Below are 21,560 nucleotides of genomic sequence, written 5' to 3'. Positions count from 1 at the left end.
AGAGCAAGAAGAAAGAGAGCAGCAAGAGAGAGAGCAGAAAGAGCAGGAAAAAAGAGAGCAGAAACAGAGAGAGCAGGAAGAGATAGAGCAGAGAGAGCAGCAAGAAAGAGAGCAGAGACAGAGAGAGCAAGAAGAGAGAGAGCATAGACAGAGAGAGCAGCAAGAAAGAGAGCAGATACAGAGAGAGCAGCAAGAAAGAGAGCAGAGACAGAGAGAGCAGGAAGAAATAGAGCAGAGAGAGCAGCAAGAAAGAGAGCAGAGACAGAGAGAGCAGCAAGAGAGAGAGCAGGCAAAGCAGTTAAAGAGAGATCAGAAAAAGCAGCAAAAGAGAGAGCGGAGAGAGAGAGAGCAGAGACAGAGAGAGCAAGAAGAAAGAGAGCAGCAAGAGAGAGAGCAGAAAGAGCAGGAAAAAAGAGAGCAGGAAGAGATAGAGCAGAGAGAGCAGCAAGAAAGAGAGCAGAGACAGAGAGAGCAGGAAGAAATAGAGCAGAGACAGAGAGAGCAGGAAGAAATAGAGCAGAGAGAGCAGCAAGAAAGAGAGCAGAGACAGAGAGAGCAGGAAGAAATAGAGCAGAGAGAACAACAAGAAAGAGAGCAGAGACAGAGAGAGCAGCAAGAGAGAGAGCACGCAAAGCAGTTAAAGAGAGAGCAGAAGAAGCAGCGAGAGAGAGAGCGGAGAGAGCAGCGAGAGAGAGAACAGCAAGAAAGAGAGCAACGAGAGAGAGAGCAGAGAGAGCAGCAAGAAAGAGAGCAGAGACAGAGAGAGCAGGAAGAAATAGAGCAGAGACAGAGAGAGCAGGAAGAAATAGAGCAGAGAGAGCAGCAAGAAAGAGAGCAGAGACAGAGAGAGCAGGAAGAAATAGAGCAGAGAGAACAACAAGAAAAAGAGCAGAGACAGAGAGAGCAGCAAGAGAGAGAGCACGCAAAGCAGTTAAAGAGAGAGCAGAAGAAGCAGCAAAAGAGAGAGCGGAGAGAGCAGCGAGAGAGAGAGCAGAGAGAAGAGCTCATGGACGCCAGGCCGTCTGACCAGATGTTTCCTGAGGAGCTGAGCTGCCAGCTGGACAGACTCCTCCTGGACGACACGGCCAGTGACCAGCAGGTCTTTGACTGGGTGGAGGTACGAAGTTCACCTTTCAAATATCTCATCAGAAACACTGTAGATGATGTTTGATTGATTATTTGTTATGATCAGTAATTCACTCAGCAGATGATGATGATGATGATTCTAATTTATTGACATCTATACATATAGAATGCTTCAAGCCTCTTTGTTTGAAAGAGCTTTACATTTTGCCCCTGAGTCCAAATGCTGTTCATGGTGGACGTCTGTACTGACCTCTTCTTTCTCTGGGTGTTTATCAGGCCAACCTGGATGAAGGTCAGAGGAGGTCGCCGCCCTTCCTGAGGGCTCTGATGACCAGCGTGTGCCGGTCAGCATATCTGTATAGAGGTAAGCTGGCCCCCACCTGGAGGAGACGCTTCTCTTGTGTTCTGCTCAAACAGTAGCGCTGATTGAAAGATGTCCACTTGGAGGCTCAGCATGCACTCACTCTTCCTCCTGCTTTGCTGCACAGCTTTTGGCACCAACTACCTTCTGGACCAGAGCGTCCTGCAGAGGAGACGGCCGGTCCTGCTGGAATACCTGGACTCAGACACTGAGCAGCAGCTGCAGGCGCTTTATGCTCTTCAGGCGCTGGACGTTGCCCTCCGTCATCCTCCACGTAAGTGAACTGGAGCTTTCTTACACCTTCTGTTCTTCACCAACATAGAGACTCAAGTTAGAAAGACATAAACGTCCAGAAGAGTCCAAACTGACATTGCTGTCCTCTCCAGATGTTCTCCGGTTCTTCTGTGAATGGCTGGCTGACCAGGGCCTGATCTCTGTCGAGGCTTTCAACAAGTGGCACACCAGAGAAGATCCAGACGAGCAGCAGGGGAGAGACGTGGTCCTGGAGTCCCTCAGGACCTTCTTTGTGATCCTGCTGAAGGCCGAGGAGGAGCGAGGGGACTGCTGAGCAAGGAGCCCGCCAGGCCAGCATCCCAACGGCAGAGGACACTTCCACCTGGACATCCTGCCTCGTCTTTCTCTCCGTCTGGTTTAGCTGATGCAAAATAAAAAGACAGAAAAAGAAATGAGTGGAATGAGTCAATCCTCAAAGGGGAAGCATTTTGTTCTGACAGATGATCTCACTGTGATGTAAAGAAATACCCCCATAAATATACATCTATATATATATATATATATTGAACTTTCTTACATAGTGGTCACAGTTCATTAAGATCATTTAAGGTGTTTTGCAGATATGGACACAGACGGGCCCATTCAGTGTGAAAAGCCACGCCTTGGCAACACTTTATGTGTAAATGAGAGTTTTTGTGTAATTATAGAAGAGACATTTTTCAATGATCACTGGGATTCTTTACTACATAGAAGGATGATTAGATTGAAAACTACAGCCTACAAAGGCCTGTCTTAAAATTACAAAAACTGTCATCGGGGAAAATAGTGTTAATAGTTTGGAAACTGGTCAAACTAGTTAGTGGTCATCAAAGTAGTGGTGCACTCAGCAAATCACTGGATTGAATCTGGACAATACAAAGTGGTTCAAGTAAGAATTGTATGACGTAGAGACAGTAAGAATATAGTATGGTAATGATAGTATAGTATAGTAAGTATAGCTAGTAGACAGTGATGTGTCACATAGTGCGCCACTAATACAATTACTTTACTATTGGTGAATCATCTCAATTACACTTTGTTCTTTGCATGAGACTTTCCCAGAGACTTACGTTAGTTGTTACCGTGTTCATACACTTTAGTGTATTTGTACGTTAAATCCTAATAAAAGCAGCTGTAAAAGAACAGGCAGTGGACAGCCAGTCAGTGTGCGTTCCCCTGGACAGGAATCAGTTTGTGCACAACACTGCAGCTTTACTGCACTATTTATGTTCTCACTCTGAAATGAGACCGACTGACTGACTCACTTTGTCACAATTGATAATCCATCAGTTCTTCCCACCGCTCTGGATCATCTGAACATGAAAGTTTGACATATGAACCTGGTGCTGCTGATTCAGCAGTAATGTTCCACTAAAGAAACATCTGGACCACTGCAGCTTGGCTGTTTATGACGACGTGGATCTGTAAGTCTGGTATTTGAAGATATTAGATGTGTGAGATGAATCTGCCGTCAATTCACCACCTCACAATCAGCGCTGCAGGTTCCCCGTCTCCAAAATGTGCCATAAAAAGCCTAATCTGTAAAAAAAAAAAAAGAAAAGTCGTCACTTGGTTGAGAGAACATGCAAACTGATGATCAAAGAACAGCTCATGGACACGGATCCAGGTCAAAGTTCAGCCAATACAATGTACAGTGATATCATAAGGCCTTGAGGCAATCAGATGTAAAACACAATATGTATGAGTGTTTGAACATGAAAGGAGGGTTAAAAGACAAAGTAATTACCTCCATTGTTGAAAATGACAGTTGAAATGACCAAAACAGCAATGATGCTAAACTATTGAGTGAAACTAAAGCAATAATGTCTGAAAGAGTTGTGATGGTAAAAGAGCTCAAACTGTCAAAATGGCTGCAATGATGAAAATAACTATTAAAGTTAAAGAGTTAAAACATTGAAATGGATAACATCACAAGTGAAAGTGCTAAAATGATTAATGAATATAAAATGTCATTGATGTTTTATGAAATTGTTTACATTCAGCAGATCAAAACACAAACATTCTGCAGACAACAACACTCCTGGTAATATAACATCAAAGATTTATTACTAAAAGATTTAAGTCAAACTAAAAAGAACAAAATTAATTCCTTGAATTTCATCATTGCAACACAAACCACCGTTTTGGGACATTTAGAAATAAAACATCTAATAAAGGTTGTATTGACTTCACATTTTTTCAAGGTTTTATTTGGTGTAAAGTGTGAAAAACCTGTTTTTAGGCTGCGAGGTGTGTCGACCTCAGTTCTGCCGTTTATCACTGGTGTTTGTGAGGATGTCTGCTGGGAGCAGTCTGTAAAACAGCACCAGGCTCATGGTGGAGATGACGCTCAGGCCAGCTGTTCCCAACATCAGGACATATAGAGGCAATGTTGAGTCTGACAAGTCAGCCAGCGGCTCGTCCAGCAAAGTGTGACAACCATGAACACCGCAAGCCTGAAACAGGAAGTGGAAAGCCAAGAGACACAGGACATGAATATGATGATAGAAAACACTGACAGGACAGGATTAAAGTATATTTGTGTGGCTTTATCTTAGTTCTGTGAACGTGTGAATTAAAAGACAATAAAAGAAACAAGAATTTAGTGTATGGACACGTGGCGCCATGATGGTTTTGCTCTGCAGGGTCCCTGGAAAGAGAACTGAGGGGTCCCCTCATTGCGGAGAGCCCTGCTCCGACACACCTGTCAGCAGTGAGAGCAGTGTGCAGAGTAATACTGTGGCGAGCTCCGCATAAGAACTGTTCTGAGTACAAATTCTATTCTGCCAGCTGAACACCAGAGGCTTTTATTTTGACATGAACACACACATCCGGAACTTCATAACAGCTTGTTTGTGGGAGCTGCGTCCTTCATGTGGCTGTCGCTCCATCAGGTGCCACAAACACTTTCAACCTGTATTCATTCATTTTGTGTCCATGAAAATACTTATTCCCTCTAAATACATGATATTATAGAGACAGTTTAGAGAAATGATCAGGACTGACATTTCAGTAGATTTGAGTCCCAATAGAAGTTAATCTTGATTAATTATCATTAATGTAACTTGATCCTTCTTAAATTCTTCACTTTCTGCAAGTTCTGTTGTTAATTTTCATCATCAGCTGCTTTGATTCTTTCACTGTGACCTAATCATCCTCTTAGAGGCACAAGCTGGACCTGGTCTGGCTTGAAACTCTTTTTCATAAGATTTCCAAGACCTTTGAACTCATCCATCCTAGAGATGGAGAAAGTGTTGAATATTAGAATGAGGTTCACAGTCACTTTAAAGCCAAACATGGTACAATCATAATGAAATAGTCATTGACATTAATGATTATTAACATCAGAAATGACTGAATTTATGATTTCACAGCAGTATAGAGAATCTATTCTGCCAGTTGAGGATGAGAGGCTTTTATTGTGACATGAACATACTCAACTGGAACTTCATAACAGGATGACACTCCACACAACACATTGCTCACTCATGGTTTCACACCAACATCCAACAAACCAAACCAAACTAGATGAAATAATGAACTATCTGAACCGAGGAACAAAAACACAACACAAACACAAACCAACACACACAACAACCCCAACAATAACCCTCAATAACCTCCGGCAACACATAACCTGAACTCCCATCATGCCCTGCAGCGACCAACTCCGTGATGCTACAATACTCTTCACCACTAGAGGGCAGCACAGAACGTTGCTGGTGAAATGAAACTTAACAGAGTCAGTGTGGTTAATCTCCACCTCCTGCTCCCATCTTGTATCAAAGTACTGTGTCAGTGACAGTGATGGAGTTAATGCAGGAATAAACCCTACCTTATTTTTTTTTTAGATTGGTTTTAGATGTTTAATAAGTTTTACAAAGTATACTTTAGTTAAAGCACTTGACACGCTTATTATCTTATTAGCTTATTAAGATTATGAATGAATGAATGAATGAATGAATGAATGAAATAAATTTTTTGAACATGAACATGATTATTAGTAACAAAACATTTTAGCAGAAAAAAGGAGAAGGAAGAAGCTAGCTTATGTTTGCCTTCCTCTTTTAGACATCTAACTTTGAAACGGCGACTGTTTACTCTGTCAAAATTTCATAATTTCTCCTTATTGAAAAAAACTTAATCATTTGAGGTACATTAGTCTGAAAATAATAATTAAAAAAACAACATATAATGTAAAGAAAAGAAAAAAATTAAATATATGAAAAATGGCAAAGATTAGACTGTATGGCAATTCAAATCAACCTCTTGAAGAGGAAATGAGACATTTGTCCCATGTCCACCTTAATTTATGTACTTTTCTAATGTAAACATTTTAAACCTTCTTTTTAGTTGCGCAATGTGTTTGCTTTCTTTGATTATTACAGGTAGACGATTCCACAGCCTCACCCCATTGACAGACATGCACATGCTTTTGAGTGTGGTGCTGCCATGGAGCGTGAGAGATTTCCTCTCCTTAAATTATTTCTATCTCTTTCTTTCAACCATTTTTGGATATTATTTGGGAGTACTTTGTTTTTAGCTTTGTCCATAATTTGTGTGGTCTTAAAATCCACCATGTCCATAAATTTGAATGTTTGTAGTTTTAAAAAGTAAATCATTTGTGTGTGCATAATAGCCAACATTGCAGACTATTCTCATTGCCTTTTTCTTTCTCATTAAAAAAAATTGTTATTCCTCAGTCAGTATGCATCAAATCTTGGCAGTCATGCCAATACAGGATGCTTTTCCACACCCGACCATTCACAAGAGCTCCAAGAAGCAACTAAAATGAACAGACTTTAGAGGATTTTACAGTTTATTTATTTATGTATAAAACTGAAACCAGACGTTGTCTTTCTCTTTGTATTGACACTGCTGTTAAACCATCTATTAGAAGTGAAAGACTAATTCATATTATTCCACAAAGTATCTGTTGGATATCACAGAAAAAAAAAACCCCACACACATTGCAGAAGTACTAGTAGCAGATCCGAAATGCACATGACATTTGTTATCATCTGGACGGTTCCACTTCTCCTGACCCAACCTTCATGCACGCTGCTCACCTTTTGCAAAACCCGGGCCTTAATGTAATCAACAATGACAAAACTGCTTTCAAAGTCATTCGGAATCCTGCTTCTTCCCAAGCTGTGCCACTAATTTATTTATTTTTTTAAATGGCTGATATTCCCGATCCACTCTAATGAAGAAGAAACAACACTGTAGGAACCTAGAAAGTACAGGCGAGCTGTTTTCCCCGGTACACTACATGGTGGTACGACTTCCCACTGGCTCGTAGTCTTAAAGTCAAGGGACGTTCAGGTGTTGTGATGGGAGGAGCGGGCAGGAGAGCCATTGGACTGGTGGAACGAGCCGGTGTGCTTGGAGAAACCGTTGTAGCGTGGCGGGCCGTCGAATTCAGAGGGGGAGCCGTTACTGTTGCTGGAGGAGTCGTCCAGCGAGGGGTCCTGGAAACACCAGGAGAACAGCTCAAATATAAAAACCCTCATGGTAACACTGGAGACCAGAATTTCAAGGTCTTGGTCTTTTATGGAGTAAACGTTTGAAGCAGGTATCTAGCCTGATCACTTTAATGGATTAGCGAGAGAATATAAGAAAGAAAACAGTCACACTGATACATTTTACCCAACAAAACAGAATGAAAACTAGAGCTACACTCGGTAGAGCGCAGACCTTCACCAACGCCACGTGTTTGCAGAACCGAGTTAGGGTTAGCTGTTAGCTTATATCAATGCTAACTGGGTAGCTACATCACTGTGTGAAACATGACTTGTCGCTATGGAAACAGCTCAGAGACCAGGTCACAGAGAGGCAAGGCTTTCAGGGAGATGTATCAGTGCGGTTTTTACCAGATCATTTCACAAGGAAATTTAGTGTGACGACATGAAAGGAGATAAATGGTACATTTTGTTGTGGTTTTACAGTTTTTTGGGGATTTATTCAGAAACGGTTAGTCATTAACGTCCCAAAATCTAATCGACTGTTCCTTGGATGATGATAGATACATAGAGTTGTTTGTCAGTTAGTGACAAACAAATGACTGACGTACATGCTCTTCATTCAATATAACAAATTGGTGCAAAGCTGTGGTTGATAAATGATAAATTCCCAATATGATCCTCTCCCTGTGCACTACAGAAGGAGTAAAAGGCGGTCAGCAGGTCATCAAGGTCAATATGTACTTGTGTTCACGTCAACATGTGTTGGGTCTTTTTAGTGTGCGCTGTTTTAACAGAATGTCTGCTTGCGATGTGTCGGACCTGAGTGTTTGTAAACTGTTTACCTTGTGCTGGAGGATGTAAAGTGAAGTAACTGAATTTATCCCGTTGTGCTCTGGAATCTTTGGAAGACCATCATCTGTGAACAAATTGCCACAGCGACCCAGATCAAACATACGCTACAACATCTTTCACGTTCCATCTTCATAGCGAAGTTCACACTTCACCTGTGTGATCGATCAGAGAGCGATCCGGCCGGTCGTAAAGCCTGGACAGATGTTTCTGAGGTGGATGTTTAGTCCTGAAAAGACAAAAGTAACACTTGACTGCATGTCTGTCTGTGATAAAACTGAATCGTGAGCGTTTTAGAGTTCGGTGATACTTTTTAGAAGGAGTCCAACAGGCGCATATCGTCACCAGGGTGATGAGAAGGAAGATGCCTCCCGTGGAAAGGATGATATAGAGAGAACTTCTCCCTGGAAACACACACAAGACTGTGAAGGTACAGACGAGAGATTCATTTGTTCATTAATCGCTTTAGTGATGCGGGGACTGGAGCCCAGCTTATGGTGGGAAAAAAGATGGAGGAAAGACGGTTCATGTCCTGGACAGAATGCTGATTACATTCAAACCCACAGCATCTCCAAGGCTGTTTTTGTGAAAATTGTAGCTTTAAAAACTTGATTTTACTGCCAAATTGACATTAAATGCAAATTAAACAGGCCTTAAGCCCTACTTACACAACAATGTTTCAAGTGCAAAATACATTCTCATGTTAATCTTTTCGGCAGACACAGGTCCATATACAACAAGAACAAACAAGTACAAAGGGAAAAAACTATTTAAAAAAATTAACGAAAGATACAACATACTAAACTGTGCATACAAGATTTTCAAAAAGTGCTATGTTAAAAAAAAAAATTTTAATTAATGCAACCATTGCATAAATATCAAACCAAACTGTGTATGTTATGTAACGTACAGACTATACGTCTCCGTTTAGAAGTAAATCTGTAGCAGCTTTTCAATGGGCTGAGTAGGACTTCTACAATGTGGGTCTCAGACTCGTCCAGTCGTCACACGAAGCTGAACACCCGCCGTCTTAGTCACACCTCACATGTTGGCACACCAGAGGACATGAACAGCTGACTGGCACTGTGCCACCTTGGAACTGTAGAAGCCTCTGCAGGCGCCGCCTCTTGTCGTTGGACCAGAAAGGAGCAGTGCATTGATTTTTCCTTCAGCATTTTAGAAAGGTTCTGCTCCTATGCAGCAACTTTTTGAAAATGATTTACGTTTAAACGGAAATGGAAGAAACTGTGAAAACCATGTCGTTAGCACATCGGGCCACTAGTGGGTGCTGTTGGTTGTTTTTGTAATGAAACCACACACACACACACACAGGGAACAACGGGCTCTAAACATTAAGAACAGAGAACAAGGACATTTTAGTGGGCTGACCACCAAGTTGGATTGTTTTAACGGTGACCGTCAAAATAAAAGTACCAGGTTCCAGGAGAATATGGACTGGGAGTGATGACACCACGGAGGAAAATTTGTTCTGATTGTCTCTACTGAGCATGTGCAGAAGAACTATTTACAAGGGCCTTGGCGTGCAGCAACAGTGTTTCTTCATTGTTGCCATTTTCTCCAGTTCCATGGAGACGGAGTCGGACTCTTTTCAAAAAGTGGCTCAGAGCACCATTATTATGTAAACAGACCTTCAAAATGCAACAACAGTTTTGCATTTTCACTTGAAAACATTAACTTGGGGACCAACTTGGAGATTTGTTTGGGTGGTGAGATGTTGAAGGAATATAACTCCTAGCTCAAATAAACTGAGCTGTCTGATGTAATAAATACAATTTAAAAAATGTATATCGAGAGAAGTTTTTCTAGAATCTCTGTGCAATATTGCAATCACAATTTTCTTATGGTGAATAAACAGACCAATGTTTCTCTGTCTGTCACGCTCTTTCATATTCTGCTCCTCAGGTCAGCGTTACTCACGGTAGACGGTCAGTCTGAGAGGCAGGCTGCTCATGTTGCCCACGGGATTCTCCACGCTGCAGCTGTACAGGTCGTCGTCGGCCATCACCACCCGCGCGATGGTCAAGAACTTCTGGTCGGGCGACAACATGAACCTCGTCGCGTTGCTCAGCGGCTTCCCGCCTTTGAACCATCTGTACGTGGTCCTGGTCCCGTTTTCATGGGAACAGTTGAGGACGACGTTTTCACTCAGCTCCAGTATCGACGACGCGTCCATGTGGATGAAGGGCTTGGAGATCGACTCTGGAGAAGTGGACAGCAGACACACTTGCTGTTAAGCTGGAAACAATAGCAAAGCTATTTAACCTGCCAAGGCCTGGCCGTCGTGACAATGACGGGATGAAACTGACAAACAAGAAACAAGAAAACACTTCCGAAGCTGTTTCTACTACTCGTATAGCTCTACGAGTACTAGTACATAGTTGTGTTGAAACGAGGAGGTAAAAGTCGATTGATGAACTCAGTTGCTGAAGTAAATCTAAGAAAGCCACTGTTCTGAAATGATTAAGCTTTTTCATTTTCTAAAAGTTTCACATTTACATGGCAGTGCGTCGATAAATGATGCCCGTTTCCACGGGAACTGCAAAAAACTATTTACTGGAGTGGTGGAGTGCATGTCGGAGTTCTCAGTGACTGAGCACCGTTGTCTTTTAAACAGAACGTGGTCAAAGTTTTCCATTTTGTTGTGTAAACGGGGCCTGAGTCCTTTGTCTTTGTCTTTTAACCCGACGGAGACAAACTGACCGCAAACTCTGACTAACAGAGTCGGATGACTTCACATGATTCCCGGCATAGTTTCATCCACCCACCATCCTCATTAACAGACCATGATGCACCTCTGCACATGTGTTGACCCATCCATCATCCACGTTTGGAAAAGACCACCATTGTCCAGATGGAGTGGAAACATGTCCCACCCTATAGAACCATAAAGATGTGCAGCCGTGACAATCGGGGGACTGTCCTGTTCTTAAGACGCTTATTTCCCTCTTTCATCGTTCTGGATGGACTCACTTCTTGCTGCTGTTTTGAGTTCTGCCCATTGTTTGCTGTGAATATTCATCCCAGTCAGACTCTAAAGGCCCCGTTTACATGAAAACGAGTTAAAACTGTGATATTGGACTTTTGGTTTACATGTAAATGAAGCTACAAGTCACCGAAAGAGATTATATGTGAAAACACAAAGCCACAGTGGAGATATGGGAAAACTCAGTCTTTCTGTTTGAATGTAGAGTTTAATGTCACAGTAAGAGACAGAATCGTCCAGCCTCATGCAGACGATGGTGTGGTATATAGTAGTAAATGTGGAGAAGCTTTGAAAAGTCAGTCCAGTGATCGGCACAAACACTTGAGAATGTGCAGAAGAAAGACTGATGGCATGTCCACTTCTCTGCCTTAAAGAAAATTTAACGTTTAAAAGGAGACGAGTACATTTTCAGATCAGCCTTTTATAGAAAGTGTCCAAAACAAAAGTTACTCCTTTTCAAACAACTGCAGTTTTCTGTTGTATTTTTCCACTCTACAGGGTCATTGGAGTCTGTAACACCATGTTTGACACTGAAGTTGCCTTCAGATGAATAAACTGCTTTACATGTGCATAAAGTGGTTGCTCACGTTGCAAGAAAATGGCATTAATCTATTCACTTCCGTACAAATTTGGACTAAAATGCATCAGAATTGCGAGGAAATTATTTGAAAATTTGAAAGGAAGCCAGGGAACATGTGTGAGGAATTGCTTTAACATGGCTCGAATCCTGACTTGAGTGTGTCCACGGCCCGAGGAGTGTGTGCTCCTACCGTCCACAGTCAGCGTGATGCTGCCCTCTCCTGGAAACGTGTCGTCAGTGATGGAGATCTCCACGTCGTACGTCCCTTCGTCGGACAGTCTGAGGTTGTGCAGGAGCAGAGTCCCGTTCTCAAACACCAGGATCCGGTCCCGGTACTCGGGCCTCGGGGTCCCGATGATGTCGGTCCCGATGGACTGCACCACCGTGACGGACTTCTCCCTCTTCAGCTGCCACTTGATGACGGGCGGGTCCAGGCTGAAGCTGTTGTAGCGGACGGACAGGAGGGCCTCCCCGCCCGCCGTTCCTCTCAGGAGGCTGTTGGGGACGGTCATGTTCACTGCCAGCACCTCTCCTGCATAGACAACACACACAATGTTGGCCGTCACTGCAGTTCCGCTGTTCTGACATACGTACATCTTCTATAACGCTCTGTCCTGAGCCGGGGCGCTGCAGCCGATCTCAGCTGACTGTGGGTGAGGGCAGGAGACACCCGGACAGGTCACCAGGCCATCACAGGGCAAACGCACACTCACATTCACACCTAGGGACAATTTAGAGTCAGCGGTCAACCTCACATGCATTTGTTTTGGACTGTGGGAGGACATGCCAAGTCCACACAGAAAGGCCCCCTGGAATTGGAACCCACAACTTTCTTGCTGTGAGGTGAAATCAGAAGTCTGCAGCAGCTCCATGAAACTTTCATTGAGTTCTATCTGAATAAACATTGAACTCATTTTAACTGTATTTACACACCAGCATCATTTTCAAAAGGACTTTAAACTCTTGGCTCAAAAAGGGATTTTAAAAAGGTGCAAGTAAAATGAGGAAAAATAGTTAAAACCATAAGATGTGAAGTGAAGTGAAAAATAAATCCTGAAATGACTAGGATTTCTAAAAGAAAAAAAATATTAAATTAACTACTTTAAAATATTTGAAATAGCTAAACGAGCAAACCTGGTCTAAAAACCAAATCTGAAACCGGGTTAGGGTAAAACTGCTAAAATCATGTCAAATGTAATGAAACGTTCGCCTTCCTGACTTTTAATTAGAACTCCATAAATGCAGCATGAGATACAGTTTTTGTATGAAAAACAAAACTTTGGATGCGGTGTCGGCCTCATTTTGAAGGTTGAACTCCAGGTATGTTTGATTTGGTGGAAAAACACAGGAACGTCTCTTTTGGTTGTAAAGCTTTCAGACCACGGATGCAGAGTGTTAACCACTGCTCCAGCATGCGGCCCGGCGTCGGAGCCTCGCTGCCGTCCATAGCGACGATATCTTCCGCTGCAGCGTGCTGCACATGTTGGACGACCTCTTTATTCATGTGGGATTAAGACAAATTGAGCTTTTTGTTGCTGTACGACTGCAAACAGTCACGATCCGTCTGTGCACAAAGGCAAGATGTAAATGAAGTGGAACGCTTTTCCTCACTCAAACATATCCAAACCATGAGCACCACACCCCATCGCTGCAGGACACTGGACCCACTGGCAAGGCAGAGCCACATTTCCATGGCAGCAGCTGTCAGTCTCGGGGACGGGTCTTTAGTCTTACACCAACAGAAGTGAGGATTGTTTGTTCCAACTCTCCTTCTTGGCAGTTCATGAAAAGGACACTGGGGGCAATCGAGACGCCATGCGGGCTCTGCAGAAACAGAGCGTCTCAGTGACTCGCCGCTGTAACAACAGTGGGTCAGTGATGACACGCAGCTGAAAGCATCTGAAGACAGCCGTGGTTCTGGTACAGCCCGCTGGCACAGTCGCAGTGACACTGGCATGGGGTGGGCACGGGACTGTAGAAAACACCCACGCAGTCCAAACTCGGTCTCAAATCCCAGGCAAACACAAACAACACCTTTGTGACGGTTCAGTTTTTTATAGAATGTATTCATGCTGACCTCATATTTGCTGCCCACACACTTTGCTGCGGCAGATAAAGATGATGCAATGTTATATAGCAATACATAACTTTATATAAAATGATGACACAATGTTCAAAATAAGCTAAAATGATCAAACCATATTGTTTTTAACCATTTGCATTGTCTGAAGAAAGACTGAAAGTGTAAAATCAACTTGAACTGCCTTTGTTTTCCATGAAATCGTGCAAAAGCGTCTCGTCGGTTGCAGGTTTCGTTATTCATTTTCCAGTGTTGGCATCATCTGACTGTTAAACTGCTCAAGCTAAACAAGAGGGCAGAGGTCGGAAAGAAAAGTTATTTTCTTTAATCAGTAGATATTATTAGATAATCTGCAACATGATAAATGGTGCATAAAGTCAATTGAAATCAGATCATGAAATCTACTCGTGCAGCACATGAAACATCCGTAGAAAGTTAAAGGTCACATACCTGAATTGAAGAAACCAAAACATAGAAGCATTAAAGTGTGGAGAAATGGTTTGTCTTCCCTCTCTGCCTTCATCTTGGGTCTGAAGCTTTGTTTTCGTCCCAGACGAGCAGCATGATGTGCGACTCTGGGCAGGACGGGAGGACACAGTCATTCATTCAGGCTCTGCTGGGACTGAGTACATGTTGTTCTCACAAAGCCACTGGACAAGCAGGACAAAAGTGTGTGTGTCTGGATATCTGTTACGTGTGTGTTTAGCAAGAGCTACTGTACATTTTCTACAGGACAAAAGCAAAAAAAGAAAACAATCCCGTTACACATCAGTGTGTGGTGTTATTTTTGCAAACTGTCAAAGTGATGAGGTTGATTGATCCTCTGGAAGGCATGATGTCATCCCCACGCGTCAACACCTCAACGACCTGCGTGTCAGTCTTATGGAGAATATTAATGTCTGTTAGAGCCTGCTAACATAATAAAAACTGAAATGTTAAAAAAATTGGCTGATAAAGTAACAAGAACCTGAGCAGGCAACATATTTTCCCTCTCGTATAGTAATAATTTCATTACACAATAAAGGCAGCTGATGATTTATGGTTTGGAGTTGAACTGCTCAATGTGAAGAACACTGAAAGAATGAATTCTAAAGTTTGGAATATTTTGCTTCTACATCTATAAACAGTTTCACATTTATGTAGAGTTGCTGTTGCCCAAGTCATTAATAGTCTTGTGTTCTATAATCTGCTTCTCCAATCGTCAGTACAAAATAATGTGTAATCGTAATATTAAGATCACATTTAAATTCTTAAATCGTTTTGCATTGTGGACCAGTTATTGCATTTTGTGTTTCATTCCATTATATTTCATAAGCATCGTGGTCGTTGTTGCATGTCGAGCTCCATAATGACGATTCTGATCAGGATGTTGCTCAAACACCAACCAGGAGTCAACAGATGCACTAACCAACACTGGGATTGGAATTTAACTTGTGCACCAAAGTACAAACTGTGTTTGATCGGCTGATTTGAAAGCAGTAACTGGTATTTGTATATCCTCTATGTACTTGTTTTTAATCAGATCTCGTCATTACAAATTCATTTATAGAATGTCTGAGGTTATTCTCTACACCTGGAAATTTAAATATATGAACACAAGGATATTAAGTAGAATAACTGAACTGGTTGTCTTCACATTTATGAAATATATTAATCACTGATCAGTCTCCTCTGCCTTTTAATCAACATCCATTTAAACGTTTCTGAAGGCCTGAAATTAGCCGATAGGATCAGATTTCTTAAAACCACGTGTGTCGAAAGCATTTTAGTTCAGGGGCCACAAACGGTCCCATTTCTAAACCTTTAAATCGAAACGGTTTCTTGTTGTTGTGGTGCAGTGTGTGATGAAAATGGCAATACTTTCACAATTCCTATAGAAAGTTCCTTCAATCTCAACATAAATACTGAGGAGGGTCATTTAGTAAGAGAAAAAAAACAAAAGATCGAATGCTTAAATCTTCACATTGAAAATACAAAACAATTTAATATACAACAGTTTTAAAACATGTCGGATGTAAAAACAACAGCAACGACAACGAGCGTGAGCCTGGACTGTGTTTGGGTGGATGAACAGCGTGACGTGGCCTCGCAGGTGGAGGCCGCTGTTAAAAGTTTCCAGAAGTGTGGGGAGGGGGGGAAAAAAAAAAAAGAGCTAAAACATTTTTTATTTCCATCAAAATTATACATTTGGAATTTACAGGCCCTTCCTGCATGAACAGAGAGAGAGAGAGAGAGAAGTCCCCCCCTGCAAGAAGAAGAGGTGATGAATCTGAGGGTTGTGGTCTAAAAGTCGCAGTACGATACGAGCTGGTCCCATGCTGTCCAGAGGAAATTAAAAAAAGGAGGAGGAAAAATAGGTTGTGAATTTTTGGCTGTGTATTCAGTAAAACACAACCAAAAACAAAAAAAAAGAAAGGAGCTGTCGGGTGTCACTGCGAGTCCGTCTGACAGTCACTCAGAGGGGGGAGGGGCTGCTGGTTGGGTTTTAAAACAAGTGTTTCCTCCACTTGAAGATGAAGACGATCAGTGTTTGTTGTTGGTCTCCTCCTGGCCCGAGCTGGAGATGCCGTTCTGCGGCTGGCTGGAGCCCGAGCCCAGGCCGTACAGTCTCCCACAATACTTTGCGTCGTCGATGTTGTCCTCGAAGAAGAGCTGCACACGGAGAAAACGCAGAGCTTAATAAAAAAAACAACAACGCTTTGTGTTTTAGTTTCTCCGTCACAAGCTCCCAAAAGGACATTTCAACCTTCACAACCGTGTTTGCTCGACGGTTCACGGTGTTCAGATGGAAACTGAGTCTCTTGCTCCGATGTGTTAAGAGAAATAAGTTCCGTCAGAGTGACAGAGATATCTGAAGTGAAGGTGTTTGACAGGCGGGCTTCACATGTTCCCCCTTCTCTTTAATGACTCATGTGCTTTATACCGCATTTTATTCTTTTGTCCTGCTCCTTCCATTGTCGTCTTTTGACTGATTAGAATTGACCGACTATACAGAATAGAAATAATGGATACTTTTACAACATGCTGATGTGTTTGGTCAGTCAGTTAGGAAAAAGTTTTAAAAAGCTGAGACGGTGCAGGTTCATAGAAAGAAAGAACAGAAGGAAGAAAAGGCCCCGAGCAGAAACACAAAAGTGAAGATATCAAAGGGAAAGAGGGTAATTAAATCAATGCGGGAAAAGGAGAATAAACAGAAGACAAAATAAAGAGAAAACCAGATCTACAAAACACAGTGACGGATGGTTCCAGAGTAAAGACTGTAGACTGAGAAATAGATTTTATTTCGTTGCAGCTCCCCGTGCCTGAAAGTGGAACAGTTTTCTATCCACGCTGCATGAAGCCTCAGTCCTGAACGACTCGCCCCGAACTGAACAGGTGAGACGCTAGAAGAACTTCCTGTTTTACCTCTTTCATCCTGAAGAAAGCCATGCCCGTGAGCAGCGAGTCGGAGCCGGCCTGGTGCTGCCGGCCGATCCTCTTCAGCTCCAGCTGGTCGGCCACTTCCTGCAGGCCTCCCTGCAGACACACGGCACAGTGTCAAGACCGGCTCACCAGCTGATGGACCCTCTGGCTCGCCGCCCGCCGCACCTTCAGGTTCTTGCAGCTCTTCATCAGGTACTTCACGTCGTAGATTGCGGGGAAAAACAGGTTGAGGATCTGGAAGAAGTCGTGTTCGTCTTCGGGGAGCCGGGCGTCCGTCAGGAGCTTCACCAGGTAGCCGAAGTCGTAGCCGCTGGAGAGCAAAGAGGAGGAGGAGGAAGAGGAGGAAGAGGAGGAAGAGGAGGAAGAGGAGGTTTCAGCTCAGGATGCAAAGTCATTCTAAATCCTGGCAGGGATCTCTTTTCTTTCATCCAAAAATCTACCATGACTTTACATGTTAACACTTTCCACTCTAAACATACATGATCTTTAGCTCCGTCCAGTTAAAGCACTTTTCAAGAGAAGACTTAAAGCCGTCTGAACCTGTGGAAGGAGAGCCACTTGACGTTTTCACACAGCACCAGACCGGACGTCATGAGCAGCTCGGCGAAGTACAGAGTGTCGATTCCCTCCTCCTCGTGCTTTTTGAACTGCAGGCCCGAGTTCTGCAGCAGGTCTATGGAGTCCTGCGAGTACATATCTTCTCTGGAGGGAGAGAGGGAGGGCGATCAACACCAGAAACTTCCGTCACTCGGTAAACCACGGACTTCTTTAAAAGCGCCTACGTCAGGTTGAACTTGAAATTGAACTGCCACGTGGTGGTGCCTGGGGGATAATCTCCGTCCTCGTTCATGAAGGTGAGGCCGAGCTGGATGATCTTCAGGAGGTCCACGTTGCAGCGCAGCAGCTGGTACTGGTAATCCACCGTGCTGCGAAACTCCCCGATGGGCCGGACGACCACCCCGGGGAACTCCGTGTCCTGGAGAACAGCGGAGAAGTCCAGTCGCGTGTGAGGAACGCCGTTAATCCACTACAACACCAAGCGGACAGATAAAACCTCTGCCTCTCTCACCATAGCGATGTAATTGTAGCTCTGAATAATCTGCCGGATCTTCCTCATCTCTTCCTCCACATTGCTGGCCCAGACTTCACAGATTATCTGACTGGAATCTGTAAGTGCGGCTGGCATGGTGGCAGGTCGGGTGAAGAGCTCAAAGCTCAACAGTCCTGCAGGTGATCGGGCAACGCGATGAACAAAACAACACTGGAAAGCATTAAGAAAAAAACAACAACAAGCGGCATGTTAATGCATTTTAACGTGAGGAAAATTAACTCAACGATCACATCTTTGGTCGCTCATCTCTTGCAAAAATCTTCTACAGATCAAGTAGTGAATGAATGAAAACAACAAACTGTCAACTGGAAAAAGTAAATGTAGATTTGATCACATATACTATTAGTTGATTAATGTTAAATATGTCTGCAAACAGTCAAATACATCAAGTGCTTCCTAAAGTCAAGATAGACATTTGTCATTTTGTCATGTGTGTGTGGAGAAAAGCACGAGCGAGTCCACAAAAAAACAAAACCAAGAGTTACAAAAGTTCAAAAGTAATCAGAAACAAACGCCTCCTCACAGTAATCACATATAGATTAGTTTTTGGGGTTGGAGAGCAAGTTTTTCTGTGCTGTGATAAGGTGTGTGCGTACGTGTTATGATACAAACAAGCACAGCTTGTTTAGTCCTGACTTTGTCGATAAGGAGAAAACAACAACATATGAATGAAGTCAAGAGTCACCAATGACTGGAATCAAAGGTCATTAGTGTCTAAACACTTTAGAGAAATTCTTTAAACGAGTGACTAAATGTTTTCTGTTCAAACGCTTGGAGCGGCTGCACTGAGTACGGAGGAGGGCAGTAAAGTGGCTCTGGTCCTGCAGCGGGAACAGAAAACTACATTACAACGTACTTTTATTCTGTCCAAACAGATCGACCACCACAAGTTTCAGTGTGAGCAGAGAAGACGTCTACTGCTTAAACAGGTGTTACTGATCTTTGAATGTCACATATTAAGCAACTGCAGGTCAAACTGTTGTTATTATGCGATTTCTGTCCCTTTGTTTCCACTCCGGGCCTGTCCGATGGCCTCGCCAATAAATCAATGGTATGTCAATAAACCAGGAATTGAAATCTTATCTTCAATTCCTGTTAACTATTCCTACTCACTGGCAACTTTGCCAATATGCCAGATTAGTGAATGTTACCATCATGTTGGATGAATTAACTGTGAAACAGCAAATGCACAATAACATCAAGCATGCTGAAAATGAGAAAATCAGTAGTGACACATTTATATGTTCTATTAAGTCAGGGTTTTCCCTCCATTCCACGTGTTTGTCACAATATGAAGGCGAAAACATCCAGGTGAGACTGTGTTTAAGGTCTTATAGCACATTTTTCTGCATTGAGTTCACTCAGGTTTTTACTCTTCTAAGTCTTAACTTTATATATGTAAATAATCTAATAGCAAGGTATGTTTTATGTTTTTACAAATAGAAAACTGGAATATTACTACAATACATGGAAGCAACTCCTCCACGTGTTCTGCCTCATAAATATGAGCTTTATTTGAGATTTATGTTCATTACTGTGGTTTTAAAGTGGTCTGGAGCTACAAATGCATTTTGTTCAAAAGTTTCCAACTCAAAATAATAAAGCCACCTCTCAATGCAATCCAGCACACTTTAAAAAGACAAATAGTTGAAATAAAAGATCTCCAAGCATCCCTAACAAACTCGTGAAGTGGCTTACACAATGTTCCAAACATTGATATGATTCCATTTTGTAAATAATCCAAAAATACATTCAAATTACTTTATTCGTAAAGTAAGTCTCAGTCATAAACACATCACCTTTACTGCAGGGGGACTGTTTATTATCTCATGCTAACTAAAAAATCCCAAGACATATATGACAAGGGTTGCAAACGTTAAAATTGCAATGTATTTTAATATGTTTAACTCTTTATTGAGTACGCACTATAAAATAACGAGGGACTTTAGCATTTAGCTTAGCATGAGCGGCAAACACGCGAACCACCACATATGGCGAAAGCGACCCTCACAGAAGCATAAAAAACCCTCGTTTCAGTCCTTCTTATCCCGATAAAGCTCCGGGACCTGAAAACACACTTTAAAAATAGAGAGCGGGGAACAAAGAGAGAAGTTTTACCGGAGACGAAACCAGCCAGGTTGGTGCCGCTTCTCTTCTTCTTCGCTTCCTTTTTTGCTCGCGCTTCTTCTTCTTCTTCGTTAGTTTTATTGGTGACGTCATAAATGCCTACAGCGCCACCTATGGATGGCTGTGGGAATTGCAGCAAAGGCCGACTTTGAATTGGGGGTTACTGTCGATGACAGAAAAGAAATATCACTATTGAAATTGTAAATAATAATAATAATAATACTAATTATTATTAGTATTATTATTCTAGCCCCAAACCAAACACTTTTTTGAAGGTCTTAAGGCAAATAGATGTTATGTTGAACAAGCAAGATGAAATTTTGATCAATATTTATAGAGATACTCTTGGTGTTGCCCGCCAACGTTTTAATAAACCTAGTTAACAAAACAACCAGTGAGCTCAAAGTACATGTAAACAACAATGGCGGGTTTACAGCCAATGAAATAATAAAATATTGCAGGCAAGTCGAGAGTGACCATCGTCACTACCGTTCAGCAGACGGCTGCGTTATCGCCCCTCCTCACAGACTCGTTCCTCGGTGCTTGGTACCTCAACCTTTCCATAGCATCCACAACTTTTTCAGTGGGGCCACATGAAAACCTGTCCCATCCCGCTATGTCCCAGCACAGAAAGTCCAGTGGAACCACGGCTTCGTCTCCATGCACGCTCCCATTTTATGTGGGTTTTTATGTGTACCCCTCCAACTATGCCAAGAGGAAATCAACAAATGTAGATTTAAAGTAAATTCCTGCTCTCGTCTCCCGTGTCCCCGAATATGCTCACTCTGTGTGAGTCGTTAATATAAATATGATTTCATATTGAACTACACACACATATATATAAAATTGGTACAAGTTTTTCATTTTTCTTTCATATGGCGTAACAGGTTCCTCCTGCACATTAAACATCTTTCATTCAAGAATTTGAAAGCCTTTGTATTATATTGTATTGAATTATTTGTCTTTATTCTCGTTTTTTTTTTTTTTATCAATTTAAATAAAAATAACTGTATTTGAAGAAGATACTGACATCTTGTGGACAGCTGTAGGACAAGACCCACAAAAAATATTTACAATTATAAATAACATTCTGGAAAAACAATCCATCATCAAATGCGACACAATCGGGTGGGAAAAAACCTGAAAGAAAGGATCATTTAAAGATTTGCTGCTCGATCAGAATTTCTGTTTAGACAGGTCA

General features: G+C 42.3%; 2 protein-coding genes across 2 annotated transcripts; both read right to left on the bottom strand.

Annotated features, from left to right (window-relative positions):
* Nucleotides 1-6,616: 6,616 nt before the first annotated feature.
* On the bottom strand, nt 6,617-14,300 carry LOC308139731 (hepatic and glial cell adhesion molecule-like; the record flags this gene model as incomplete). Its single annotated transcript, XM_080509236.1, is given in 8 exon segments — nt 6,617-7,191; nt 8,028-8,101; nt 8,190-8,263; nt 8,345-8,438; nt 9,973-10,254; nt 11,809-12,150; nt 14,149-14,284; nt 14,286-14,300. Coding segments are annotated over 8 exon segments (1,167 nt in total). The 3' UTR covers nt 6,617-7,041.
* A 1,362-nt stretch (nt 14,301-15,662) lies between these two features.
* On the bottom strand, nt 15,663-20,394 carry cnot8 (CCR4-NOT transcription complex, subunit 8). The gene is made up of 7 exons (XM_080508574.1): nt 20,351-20,394; nt 18,191-18,382; nt 17,904-18,097; nt 17,662-17,823; nt 17,287-17,431; nt 17,104-17,214; nt 15,663-16,350 (listed from the first exon to the last, which is right to left on the bottom strand). The coding sequence occupies exons 2-7, from the start codon at nt 18,305-18,307 to the stop codon at nt 16,222-16,224; spliced, it is 858 nt and encodes a 285-aa protein (XP_080364700.1). The 5' UTR covers nt 18,308-18,382; nt 20,351-20,394; the 3' UTR covers nt 15,663-16,221.
* Nucleotides 20,395-21,560: the final 1,166 nt, after the last annotated feature.

Source organism: Blennius ocellaris (assembly GCF_963422515.1).
Source record: "Blennius ocellaris genome assembly, chromosome: 14".
In the NCBI taxonomy this organism is placed as follows: Eukaryota; Metazoa; Chordata; class Actinopteri; order Blenniiformes; family Blenniidae; genus Blennius; species Blennius ocellaris.
The sequence above is the reverse complement of the archived record's forward strand: the minus strand, read 5'-3'. Positions and strand labels throughout refer to the sequence as shown.

Excerpts from the sequence above, each read along its gene's own strand:
- cnot8 (XM_080508574.1), bottom strand. The coding sequence starts at position 18,307 with ATGCCAGCCGCACTTACAGATTCCAGTCAGATAATCTGTGAAGTCTGG. Across the intron at positions 18,098-18,190 it reads GCTACAATTACATCGCTATG|GACACGGAGTTCCCCGGGGT; the intron begins GTGAGAGAGGCA and ends GCTGTTCTCCAG. Across the intron at positions 17,215-17,286 it reads AGAGCTGCAAGAACCTGAAG|GGAGGCCTGCAGGAAGTGGC; the intron begins GTGCGGCGGGCG and ends GTGTGTCTGCAG.